At 51.1% G+C, this 13,255-nt stretch overlaps 1 protein-coding gene across 2 annotated transcripts in view; it reads right to left on the bottom strand.

Moving 5' to 3' along the window:
- Positions 1–390: 390 nt before the first annotated feature.
- EGFR (epidermal growth factor receptor) overlaps positions 391–13,255 on the bottom strand; it is a 191,024-nt gene continuing 178,159 nt past the window's right edge. Inside the window, exons 20-27 of one of the 2 annotated variants that reach the window (XM_007463680.1) lie at positions 10,160–10,315; positions 9,281–9,356; positions 6,109–6,255; positions 4,614–4,711; positions 2,982–3,149; positions 2,563–2,610; positions 1,867–1,969; positions 391–1,222 (exon numbers count right to left, since the gene is read on the bottom strand). In XM_007463680.1, the coding sequence (XP_007463742.1) occupies positions 861–1,222; positions 1,867–1,969; positions 2,563–2,610; positions 2,982–3,149; positions 4,614–4,711; positions 6,109–6,255; positions 9,281–9,356; positions 10,160–10,315 (1,158 nt within the window). In that variant the 3' untranslated portion in view covers positions 391–860. Of the gene's footprint in view, positions 1,223–1,866; positions 1,973–2,562; positions 2,611–2,981; positions 3,150–4,613; positions 4,712–6,108; positions 6,256–9,280; positions 9,357–10,159; positions 10,316–13,255 lie in introns of both variants that reach the window. The other variant, XM_007463679.1, reaches the window with a different exon arrangement.

Raw genomic sequence — 13,255 nt, 5'->3', positions numbered from 1 at the left:
ATTAAAGGCAACTGGTCTGAATGCTGACGAATCAAATATGAGCTGATCTTGGTTAACCGTCCCCTCCTGCTGACAGGGAAAGCATACTGAATTTCACAGCAGTGGAATGGAGAAGAAACAAATCTAATACTTGTCATTAGAAAACACTGGCCAACCAATGGAGAGTTAAGTACCATGGAGGCATTTATATAAAAGTAAGTCTGAGGAAGAATTCTACCCCCCCTGTTTCTTCCTTGCCCAGGAAGAGTTCCAAGTGGCTTATCCTCTTGCACCTGCCGTGATTTGATATAGTACCAATCGGGCCTGCTTACGATCCAGAGGACTGGTTCGTTATTCAACTGTCTTGCAGTGGAAGAGCCTCCAAGCAGAGCCAGTGGAATCAAGTGTTAGCTGGAAGACTGACCCTTGCTTCTTGGTCACAGGTGGGCCTGGGTCAACTCAGTGCCACAGGTGCTACGAGCAAGATTGTCCCTCACTGGACAAGCCCATTAAGAGCAAAATCAATGACAAAACCCCAGAGGTCCCCAAGCAATAAAACTCCTTAAACATATTTAGTGTTTTTCAAATATACCTCATTGAAAGGTGAACTTCTGCCCAAATGGACAACATTCTTTCTGGATGCCTTTTGTGGAAGCCTCACAGTTTGAAGACAAAGGAATGTCCCTGCAACTCCCCTAAGTGCATCCAAGTCGGGGGCACTTGTTGGCTGAAAGATGGGCTGATCACGGCAGATGTGGCCAAACCAGTCCATGGGTCCAAGAGTTAATGTGAGTATGGCTGACGGGACCGAGTAGCTGCCGTGGCTTGGTCCTGGGGGCTGAAGGGGCTGGAATTTTTAGGGCTGAGGCCGTTCTCCGTGGTCAGGCCCCGGTAAGGTCGCTGCCCGCTGGTGCTACCCTTAGGTATTCTGCATTTTCAGCGGCAGAACCCTTAAAGATGCCATTTGACTTGGCTTCCTTGGGAAAGAAGGCCTGCTGGTAGTCAGGGTTGTCCAGGCTAATTTGGTGACCGCCTTTCTGTGCCCAGAGGGCAGGGCCGTCGAGCACACCGTTGGTGCAGGCGGGACGGGTGGTGTTGAGATACTCAGGGCTGTCCACGGCATTGCTGTGGGAATTCTGGTAGTGAGGGTCTCTGCCTGGAGCCGGGTTTAGAGGCTGATTGTGATAGACGGGGTTCTGGACAGAGCCCGCGGGCCTTTTGGGAATAGACTGGTTTATGTATTCTGAAATTGAAAAGAAATCAGACATAATCAGCAAAGCATCATCCTAAGCAGGATTCCACGGCTCATTCTGAAGCCGTGAATATTCTTCAATGAGGCAACGGGTGGCAGAAGCAGGGAAGCCTGGGGAGACAACTCTCTGGCTAAAATAAATTGTGCTGTTTTCTGTCCTTCTCAAAGCAATGGGCACGTTTATCTTTTGCCAATTTTAAGTCCTCAGAGGACAGCCTCCCTTGAGTGTGTGTGTGTGTGTGTGTGTGTGTGTGTGTGTGTGTCTGGGGATAAAGCTTACATTAGGGAAATACATGTTTCACAGGCCAAGAATGGAGCCAGGAGACAGAACAGAGATCAAATGTGTCACACACCCACTCACACATGCTCACACACTCACACATGTATATCTGCTGTTTGCTTCAAATTCTAGAAAATGTGCAGATTCATTCTAAAGACAACCTGGACACGCCTTGAGCCCCTCAGAGACCCGTGCGCATGCCTAGCGGTTTCTGTCGATCGGCCTCTTCCTCCATTCATCGTGTCTGCACGCGTGCCATGGGCCCCACCTCCGGACCAGCTTGAAAGCAGCAGCTGGCCGGGGCACTGGGGACGGGGGCTCAGGGGCATGGCTGCTTCCAGAGTGAGGCACTCACCGGGCGCTGGAAGGAAGGCGTCATCTATGCTGTCCTCGGTCAAGGTGCCAGTGGGGTCGGAGCTGTACCGCTGCAAGAAGCTATCTTCAGGGAGGGGATAGCTCTGCTGGGGAGGAGATGAGGCAAGGTTACTCCAGCCAGTGCCGCTCACTTCGGCGGCGGGTATCAGGATCAGCTCGTTTACCTGCAGATTCTGATTCAGCAGGTCTGGGAGAGGACCTGCACCACCCACAGGCGGCCCACAGACCCCAGGGCAAGTGGCACGGCCCTGGCCAGGGCCGTCCAGCAGGGCTTTCTGCAATGACAGACATGTTCCGTAATCTGTGCTTGTCCACGTGGTAGCTACTAACCACATGTGTGAGGAACTGAATTTTAAATTGTAACTTAAGCAGCCACATGTGGCTGGTGGCCGCTACACTGGTGAGTGTGGGTCTAATCAAGGCTTCACACACCAAGCAACAGCATCACCTGGAAGGTGGGCTCACACGCAGACGGCCAGGCCCCTCCCCGCATATCCTGAGTCAGCAGGTGCGCGGTGCTGGCCCGACCGTTCGCATTTCTAACAAACTGCCAGGTCCATGACCTGCATGATGCTGCTGTCACAGCTTTCTGGGTTATGGTGGGCATTTTTTATGTCTAATAGAGCCATGGTACAGAGCTGTTATTTAATTCTGCTTTATAGGAGTTGATACCTACCCCGTTTCTATCACCGCAAGCCACAGTGGGCGTGTTGCTGGTGGCGCTCTGAAAAAGAATCACAGCTGTTTACGGTGCACGTGGACGCTCACCCATCCCCACTGAGAGCAGGACGGGGGGCCCTCTGGGAGTGGGCCCGGTTAAAGGGGCTTGATTTCGTCTTGACTCATTAGCTTTAGAAAAACTAGGTTTAGTTCTGATTTAACGCTGTTCCTCAGTGGACCAAAAAAGGGGATGATCCAGTTGTTGCAATGCAGTAAGATAATTAATACACTGAATTGCTTCATTCTGATTTTGGCTTTACCATCTGGTTAGCGTTTACTTCTTTGCGTGAGTTCCACAAGACGGGTATCATTTTTTGCTAAAGCTCAACCGGTTCAAACCAGGAGGCAGAGCCTGAACAAGAGTGACTTTGGTACCAGAGAACTGAGGAGGGGCGTCCGGGAGGTGGCGGGGCTGTGGAAGAAGCCCTGCTGGGGGATGAGGTACTCGTCCGCATCCACAACATCCTGCATGTCCTCTTCATCCACCAGGGCGCGGTAGAAGCTGGAGTCCGTGGGGCTTGGCAAGTGCATCCTCTCGTCCCCCTGGCACAGAGATTGTGAGACCATTAGAAAGGTCCGGAGAGCCGCTGTTCCACCCACTGGCTGTCGAGGCGGGTCTGCTGGCAGCAGGTGCTCGTGTGTTTGCCAGTTTAGTCCTAATACACTCGTCCCCCCTCCCCCTGCCCGGGTCTGCGAAGTACGGCTCCTCCTTCCACGTCCCCGGACCTGCAACTAAGACACTGAAAATCCCCTGATGTCTCAAAGTCCTCAAAGGAAATGCAGACAGCTCAGGAGGAAAAGGGAAGGGCCAAAGCCGCAGCACTCACTGAGTGCTGTGCTGTGCACAATGAGAAATACACGTCTGGTCGTCTTCCCTGCTCCTGGCACAGAGCTCCTAAAGCCCTGGAATTCCCTATGTGTCTCTTACGTTAACCAGGAGACTTCCGGAAGCACCTAAAGATGGGGGCTGGTGGCCAGTGGAGACAACCATGTGATCACACGGTCGGAACTTTCAGTCTCGCCCCTAACCTCCAGGGAGGGCAGGGGGACTAGGGGTCGAATCTACTGCCAATGACCGATGATTTACTCAGGCCTATGTAATGAAGCCTCCATAAAAACCCGAAAGGACAGGGTTCAGAGCTTCGGGGTGGTGAACCGCTGGAGATCTGGGGAGAGTGGTGCACCCAGACAGCACGAAAACTGCGCCCTTCCCCCAGGCCTTGCCCCGTGCATCTCTTCTGTCTGGCTGTTCCTGAGTTATACCCTTCCATAGTAAACCAGTGATCCAGTAAGTAAAAAGATTTTCTGAGTTCTGAGAGCCACTCTAGCAAATTAATGGAACCCAAGGAGGGGGTTGTGGGAACCTTCTGCCAGATGGTCTGATGCCCAGGTGACAGCCTGGACTTGGGACAGGCATGTGAACTGGGGGGAGGGGAAGCGGCCCTGGAGGACTGTGGGATCTGACGCTGTCTCCAGGTGGACAGTGTCAGATCGAGCTGAACTGAAGGACACCAGCTGGTGCTGGAGAATTGCTTGCTTGGTGGTGCGGGGCCCCTCCCCTCCAACACACGCACCCTGTGACTGCTGAGCAGAACCTTTAGGTCTTTTGCAAAGTGTTTTGCATGTATTATTTCACTGAATCTTTAAAGCAGCTCTGCGAGCTTAGTTTTGTTAACCTAACGTTGTAAGTACAGAGTCAGGGATCTGAAGCCAGGTTTGCCCGACACCAAAGCCCTGGTCTTCCGGGAGAGCAACATAAGGCTTTGGCTAAGGGGACCATGATATGAGCCGAGTGTGAGGGGCTCACAGGGGTGGCAGATGGAGCTGGGGGCCCCACGGCGCACTCCACTTCGTCCACAGCTTGGGCTGCGCTTGTTCTAACGCACTGAGGATTAATGGTGTGACCTGCGAGACAGGGAGGCTGTGTCGGCACCGGACGGAGCACAGTGACATTTGATGCCTATTAGACGGATTTTCCCAGTGGGTGTGCAGACTGGGATCTGGTACCTGGATGACAAGGTAGCGCTGGGGGTCTCGGGCCATCTTGGAGAATTCAATGATCAACTCACGGAACTTTGGGCGACTATCTGCATCAATCATCCAGCCTGGGGAAGGAAGGAGGAAAGTCAGTGCAATTAGAACCCTGAAAGAAGTGATAAAGATGGCATCGCTGAAAGAAAGCACTTACGGTGAGATTCTTTTAGACAAATAAACGAGGACGAAACCTAATCTCTGTGACAGGTTTTTCAGTCTTAGCAAACCAGCACTGATTACTGTTTAAAGACCACGATGACATCACATATTTGAGTCAGAATGGCAATAACATGCTCTAATTTTCTGCACCTCCCCTTCCAAGGGCCAGCATTCTGGTGTCATCACCTTAAGTGACCCAGCAGCTGTATGGTATGCACTGCTTTCTGTGAACTGCTCGGACTGTAGGGTGCCCTGAGTCCAAGTCTCTCAGTAAAGTCCTCCTTTGACATTCACCCTCATCCATATTCACTCAGCAGTCTAGTAGGCTGGGAACCAGATTCGGTTTAGGGAAAATAGGGACTTTCGGCGTTTGGGAATAGGGACCTCGGCGTTTGGGAATTCCACACCCTGGTGCTTTCACTGTATTATACACTGAAGCAATCACATGTGCACATGACAGGGATGCTTCAGTGCCTTTCATGGTGGGGATACGCGTGTCAACCACGCCAGTGCATTTGAGTACACAACGATCCAAGTCTAGATTAAACATGCTGGAGGAACAGCTATTGACTGGAAATCCTCCTGATTCCTGAGGGTTCTTATTTATTTTCTATCAGCAGGATGTCCAGCTATTTTGGGCCAGACTGCTATGTGACCTTACACAAATCATGTAACCTCTCTGGATCCCAGCTTCCACAACCTAAAGCAAGGACGTTAAAAATGATTAACTCTGTGGTCTAAAGTTCAGAAAGGCTTAATATTTACATTAACTCTACCACATTCCCTGTGCCACCTTCTGTATAAATGCTCATCATACATGTAATGTTACCCGCAGAGCCTACTGAATTTGTGATTCTGATGGCGCGGTAGTGTCACAATCCAGCTACACACTCTTACTTGGACTAAAATGTTTACTTGCTACACTGCAGAAGGCCTCACATAAATCCACTATCTGAAAAGGTTTACGTCAAAGCAGAAATGCCGATTCTGTTAACCTCTTGTGGTTACTCATTGTTAGGCAATTAAAAACAGTCTCTCTGGTAACAGGCTTCAAAAAGTGGGGCAGCTTTTTCACTGAGCAACTCAGAAGAATATTTTGGTGCAATGGCTTATGGAGGACTTGGATTTTACTTGTTTGCTTGTGAACATGGGCAAAACGTCAGCTCACAGCGCTCAGTGCATCAGGTAAGTGCTTCCAGAAGTGTCTGAGGGGGTGTTTACAGATGTGCCTGCCTACGGACTGTGACAGCATGTCTTCAGGGCGTCGAAGGCCTGGGCAGCCCAGGGCCAGGTGCAGCTGGCCACTCACACTTGACCATGATCATGTAGACGTCGATGGTGCAGATGGGCGGCTGAGGCAGGCGTTCTCCCTTCTCCAGGACGGTTGAGATCTCACTCGCGGGGATCCCGTCGTAAGGCTTGGACCCAAAGGTCATCAACTCCCAAACGGTGACTCCTAAGAGGAAGAAGCATTGCTGTGTGAGTCAATAATAATCACTGCACCTTGTCTTTAGTCATCATTGTTGACATACTGTTTCTAAGGTTTAAAAACCCATGTTTCCGTGGCCTTGGGCAATTTGCTCGATGCTGGAAGTCTCAGTTCAGCTCCCTGTAAGGGGGGGTGATGACAGCGTCTGCCTCATAGGACAGTTGTGAGGACCAAACAAGATAACGCAACTGCAATGTTCAGACGATCCCAGGCAAATAGTAAGTGGCCAATAAACAGTAAACTTTAGTAATAACAGCAAAGAGAATACCACCACTCTGAAATGTACAGATTATGGTCTGTGGAGCTGGAGTTCCACACCCAGACATCATCGGCCCCAGGTGACTTACCAGCAAGGTTATAAACTGTGTTTTTAAAGAATAAAAAAATTGGAAGAAAAACCCCCTGTGTTCCTTTTGATAAATATAAAAACCCCATACTTTAAATTTCAACATCAATCAATCGTCGTGATTAAAAAAGTCAAAGCAGGAGTAATTTTAGAATTGGTGTTTTTTAAGACTGTTCCGAAGTTCTGATGGTCCTTCCATCTCCGTGCCTCCCTTGATGGAATTCTCTGCTCCAGAAACACACAAATGCCGTGGGAAGTTATGTCCCCACCTGGACAGCAAGGTGCCACTAGCGATGAGTGCAGTGGGCCTGAGCCTGGGTTCCCAGACCACACAGGGAGGGACCAGACGCAGGAACCTGGGGCCTTCCTGGTCTCCAACTAGTCTAACCACCCCTTTTCTTGAGATTGGCTTCTAAATGCGTATCACCACAGATCTGCATAGATTTTTCAGAGGTCATTCCAAAACCGAATGACCTGAATTAACACGCAAAATGCAAGGCTGAAGAATGAAGAAAAGCAGTGGTCCAGGGACAAGAAAATAGATTCTTCTGTCCTGCCCACCACGGAATCAATATGGACTTGATGAAAGAAAGAAAATCTCATGTCCAGGTCTTTAAAGTCGATTGGTCCTCCTCTAACTAGGTTTAGACATTGCGTCTAAACACACACAATGAATTCCTGCGGGAAGGCAGCTTTTCAGGTTTCGGAACAAATGGCGAAAGAGGGCGCTGTGTGTACCTGCTTGTGGGGTATGAGTGGGGCTGGAAGGTGCTATGAATTCTCTCTCTTTTCAACTCCTAAGCGGAACACATAGGTCCCTAACTGACTAAACTATTTTGCCTCGACTGGAGCCTAGACAGTGGAGTAACAGGATATGGTTTTAGACTAAAAACTCAGGTCCATGTTGTAACAGGTCCGGTGTACTGCCAGGACAGCAGATTAGAATCACTGACAACATGATTTCCACTGAGACAAAAGACACAGCGCCCCCGTGGTGATGCTGACTTTCTGATGTCGGTTGTAATCAGTCACAGGGATTAAGTCACTGAGTCGGAGAGTTTTCATTTACTGGACAAACGTGGCCCAAGTGCGGGCTGCGAGTGGACACACAGGGCCAGGGGAGAGCGCAGCCGGTAGGCTGGGAAAGGCAGACCACTTGTGATCCTAACTGATCACGGTTAGGGGCTCAGGTTTTATCTGGAAGATATGTGGAAAACCAAAGAAGGATGTTAAGCAGAGAAGCGAACGTCTAATGTAGTTAAAAAATATATTTTCCTGCTGTTTGGAGAATAGATGAGTGGGTGTAAAACAAGCCCAGAGAAGACCCAGCAGGAGCCCCTCCTTGGTGTCACTGGGGGTGGGGGTGGGGTGGGCTTGAGCTGTGACAATGACAATGACAGCTCTGGGCAGGACCTCAAATGGGAAAGCGGCATTTCTTCCCATCCCTCTGTGGGAGTAAACACTTCTTGAACATGACTGAAAATAAGGCATCAGAATAGCTTTATTTCCTTATCTAGTTCATTCATCGTGAGCAGCTCAGCTCACAGGTATAAATGAAAACTCACTTATTCATTCACAAAGATCTCCATCTTTGTAAAGCTTACATTATAGCAGAAAAGACAAAGACCCATGAAATTTTAAAAAATGCATTCGGAATATTAGGGAGTTAATAATGCTATGAAAGAAATGCTAAATGGACAATCTCCTGAATGATTTTGTTTCTGTGATAATGGCTAAATTCCTCTTGGAGATTCCTTTCACTATCGCTCTCCCCAAATGCACGTTTCCATGGAGGTGGGTGACCCCTTCACCTCGGCCGCGTTGATAGCTGGGATAGGCTGCCGATGCATACATAGTTCAATGCAGATCAGGTGTTTTGCAACCTTTGGGCTGATTCTGGCTGACAGGGAGGACTCCCTGCGGTAACAGAGGTGGAAGCACCCCAGCACAGCAGCCAGTGGAAATGCCTTCCTGAAAGGCAAGGCCCCTGCGGACTCAGGAAATGCTCTGTACAGAGGACGAGGCGAGAGCGTGCAAGGTGTGTCTGAGCACAGGGAAGCCCGTCAGAGGATGGAGCACAGGGCTGTGTGGGCTTTGAAGGAAGAAGAATCGGACCCCGACGAGACGGCCTTCACGAGAGCTGGAAACAGTAACTACTTCCCTTTCCTCACATTTCCCCACAAACACACCCTCACAGTGCATTTCCTGAAGCCATTCTCTCTGATACACAAAGATGACCACTCACCATATGAAACCAAAACCACCGCGAGTTAGTCCATCATAAAACCACATTTCTCTACCGGCAAACTCTTCCCTATGAAACCTGATTTGTCATCTCCCTTTGGTTCACTTCCAATTCACGGCAACAGCTCACGTTTGGTTTGATTTGGGGGTACAGGCGTCTCCTAGGCTCAAGTTCCTTCCCTCCCGCTACCCACTCTCCTGACAAGCTCACTGTTCTCTCCAGTGACACTTGGTATGGGAGTTGGACTCAATTTCCTTTTTCACGTTTTCTAGTACAACAGACAGTGGTGATTATGTGATTGTTAAGTCACTGTCCTGGACGGCAGAGCGGATAATGTGCATGAACAACAAAAGCCAGTGCAGCCTCAGCCCTGATTCATCAGCCTCGGGATTTCGACTCACCGTAGCTCCAGACGTCACTCTGGTGGGTATAAATTCGGTGTAAAATTGATTCCAAAGCCATCCACTTGATAGGCACCTTGGGATGATGAGAGAGAAAAGTAAGAAGGCAACAGTTAGCTCCCCTCTGTTGAAAACAAAGTAAAACACACTGGAATAAATTACAAGCAACAACCCAGGCCCAGTGCACCTTCCCAGCCGGGGGGAGAGGTTTTAGTCTGGTAGAGAACAGGGCCTCTGTTAGGCCCAGAGCTGAGGCCCTTTGGTCCATGGGCTGTTCTGCTGAGCTGGGTGCACGTGCTGGCAGCTGGCGGCCCTGGCTGTGCCCTGCATCTGTGGCTGTGTGCAGGGCTAGCTGCTTGGAGCCGTGCAGGCCACAGTGAGAGCGAAGACGGGAGCAGCTGAGCCAGAGCGTTCTGGAGGGCCTATCAGGACACCCGCACCCGTCGCTGCTGGGACAGCCCCCTGGAGAAGCCCCAGGCCCGTCCGAGAGGAAGAAGCCAATGCGGTGGCGGCCAGCGCCCCTCGGGAGCTGCTGGAACAACACGGGGCCCTTTCCGTGCCGCTCTCCCAGCTGTTCTTCTGAGAGGGGCTTTACCCAGGAGTGGGAGGTTGACACCTACCCTTGGCTAACGGTCACCTAGCGATGGAGCTGAACTCACGTGTACCGCCTCTGGCTTCTGGGTGTGTCAGAAACATCTTTACGCACCTTCCCAGCAAGTCCTGCTCCCCGGGCAGCTCTGGCTGCACGGCCAGAAGAGCCTGGCTGGACCCAGGTGCTGGCGGCAGCCGTGAGCTCACCCAGCAGGTCCCGAGGATGGCCCCCACACGGGTCAGCCTGCTGGCAGGACCGTGCTCGCCCTTTACAGGCCTGCTCCTTACTTTGCCCCCCTCCGCATGGTATTCTTTCTCCTCAGCGCCCAGCAGTTTGGCCAGCCCGAAATCCGTGATCTTGACGTGCTGCGGCGTCTTCACCAGCACATTCCTGGCCGCCAGGTCTCGGTGCACCAGGCGCCGGTCTTCCAGGTAGTTCATGCCCTGCAACACGGGGCCGTGCGGTGAGGGGTGGGTGCTCAGCGGGCTCCCCTGGAGGGCGCGGCGGGGATCAGACAGAGGGCGGGCGCCCCAGCGCAGGGTGCAGTGTCACGTACGCGACGGCCTCCGAGCTGGAGCCTGTCTGCGGACGGACTGCCCTCCACGGACACAGTGACTTGCACCCGGTAACATCAGTGACCAGAGTCTACCTGCTCCACGGACGAAAAGGGGAAGAGATGAAGACATAACTAGGTGCTGACTTACTACCTTATCTCCATCCAGTTACTCAAGTTTCAAACTCAGCTGAACAAATAGAAGAGGCCAGTGACACAGCAGGAGCCCCGCCATCGGGCCGCGATCTGGTTACACCCTGCTCGGGAAGGCCGACCCCACCTGCCTGGCATCGCCTTCCCCGCGCCAGCGCGTCTGGGGCGCCACCTCCCCAGGACCCAGGGCTCTCATCACGCTCTCCTGGACCATCATACATGATTCACTACCAGTGAAGGTTTTGGTCCTGTTTTATTTTCTCTTTTTTAAATTGAAATCACATGGATATTGAATTTGCTTTTATGGATACAAGGTGCCACTCCCTACCCCCTCCCTGGCTGCCTCCATAACTGCTGTAATCAGAATCAAGGCTGGAAGAGAAAGAAAGACAGAATACTTGAGAACTACCCAGCACAGTGCCTGACACATAGTGAATTCTCAGATGTACAGTCACCCCTTGGTACCCATGAGGCTGGTCCCGGGACCCCCTCTCCCTGCCACCCCCCTAACCAAAATCCGTAGATATTCAAGTCCCTTATAAAAAATGGAGCAAGTGTTTGTTTGTTACCTACACACATCCTCTTGCATACTTTAAATCACCACTAGATTACTTATAACACCTCATACAATGTACATACTTGTAAACATAATTAAATGCTATGTAAACAGTTGCTTGCACCCAGCCAATTCAACTTTTGTTTTTTGGAGCTTTCTGGAATTTTCTTCCCACGTTTTTGATCCACGGTTGGCTGACTCTGCAGATGCAGGACCATGGCTACGAAGGGCTAACTGTGTGACCCCTCACCTGTAGCCCTTGTCCACAGCCTCCTTGGTGTCTCCGTCACCTGCCCTTTCTCCCCTGACAGGCGGGCTCACTTCCTGCCCCTACTCATGGCTTGAAGCCTGCCCAGCTGAGCCAAGCTTCCCTTGGACCCTCGCAAGCTCTAGCCTGTTGACATGAGCTTGGCAGCCGTCGCCCCTGTGCAGGGCCAGATGGGCAGCCAGGAGAAGCCGGAGGGTCAAGTTCTGCACACGGCCCGTGTGGCTGGAACCACGTCCTCTCCTACTTGCTCACAAAGGCACCTCTCGTCTCCCCAGCCAGGGAGGTGGACCACTTTTCCAGCCTCCTTTCCAGCCGACACTCATGAATGCTCCTCCAGTGCCGGGCAGGCGCCACAGAAATGCTTACCGAAGGGCACAAAATGGAAATGAATGGGCAAAACCAACTCTGCATTACTCTCGAGCCTTTTGCATGTAGCTCTCTTCATTTTAGTGCAAATGCAGGGAATACCTGTAGATAAGGATAGATCCCAAATTTTCTGGCAAATTCATTGCTTCCTTTTGCGTAGATATTAGGTAAAAATTACTAAGTAACTTGTCACATCAAGGTGAAGTTTACAAATTTTCTTTCTAGAGTTAAACTAGCCATCACAGGAAAACAGGATCTTATAAAGACACTACCCAGGAATTAGTCTTTGAGGGCTATTTTTGAGGCCTTTAATGTTTTTCTTTTCTTGGGGGTGGGGGGGGAAGATTCCCATGTGTCCATTGTATTATCTAGAAAGTTCCTGAATGTTTAACATGCTGTTTGATTTAAATGGTTCCTTTTTAAGATGTCTCAGGTGTCAGGAAATAAGCTTAATGGGCTCATGTCTATTCAAGAGGAGGTGGGCAGGTGCTTCCCTGGAATAGCACTTCCAGGTTAGGAATCATTCCTTCGGGATGGAGCGTGGAGAGGGAGACAGAAGCAGGGCTTCCTAGCAGAGGAGGACTTCCTACTCCCTGGCACCTCCCCCGCTTCACGGGGCTCCTTTCGGCGGCATCCGTCTCCCCTGTGGTTCACTAAGCCCACGGGAGGACTTCAGAGGGCATTTCCAGCTACGTTTAACTATCATCGTGAACTTTCTTTCTGCCTCTTTATGTGCCTAACAGAGGATCTGGTGCACTGGATACATTTTTTACAAAAGCTTGCTGAAGATGACGGAAGGAAGGGACGAATGAATGATAATAGCGGCCGACAGTTCAGAGCCAGGCACTTCAAACACACCTGCGAAGATGCCCCTCCTGGTGCTGGGAGGTCCGGTACCCACACAACAGCCTCGGCAGCTGCCCCAGGGCCCCAGAGCTCTGAGGCCACCACTGGGACCGTGCCCTTAATTTCCTGCTGGGGCCTCCAAGTGAGACTTGTCTGCAGACCCAGAGATTGCTTCCGAGGGATGCCACACCCCAGCATCTTGGCCCAAGGGCAGGTGGATGGGAATCTAACAAAGGAACTAGCTCCCCCGCCCCCGCCCCCGCCCCTCCCCCCCACCTCAGATTTTTAAAGGAGCAGAGCAACTGCAATACACTGCAATACACTGCAACGTTTTCTCGTAACGCCAGCCTTCAGAGAAGGCTTGGGAAAGGGCAGGAAAGCGCACTACGTGTCTGGAGCGCACAGCTAGAGGGATTTAAATCAGACATCAGTTCGGGACAAGATTAGACTCATTTGAACTTAGATAAAACTCTATTCCTTGGTCCCTGTCCCATATAGTACGGCGGTTTGAAAAGCCATCTCAGTTATAATTCTAGGCCCAGCAGAGTTATAGTTTAACCAGCACCGAAGATAAGCGCCCTGACATCACTCGCGAACTCTCAGAATCCAAACAGGGAACCGCAGGAAGAGCGCCGGCCTCC

This window comes from Lipotes vexillifer, unplaced genomic scaffold (genome assembly GCF_000442215.2).
Source record: "Lipotes vexillifer unplaced genomic scaffold, Lipotes_vexillifer_v1.1 scaffold759, whole genome shotgun sequence".
Taxonomy (NCBI): domain Eukaryota; kingdom Metazoa; phylum Chordata; class Mammalia; order Artiodactyla; family Lipotidae; genus Lipotes; species Lipotes vexillifer.
Note: the sequence above shows the minus strand (reverse complement) of the source record. Positions and strands in the feature narration are given on the sequence as shown.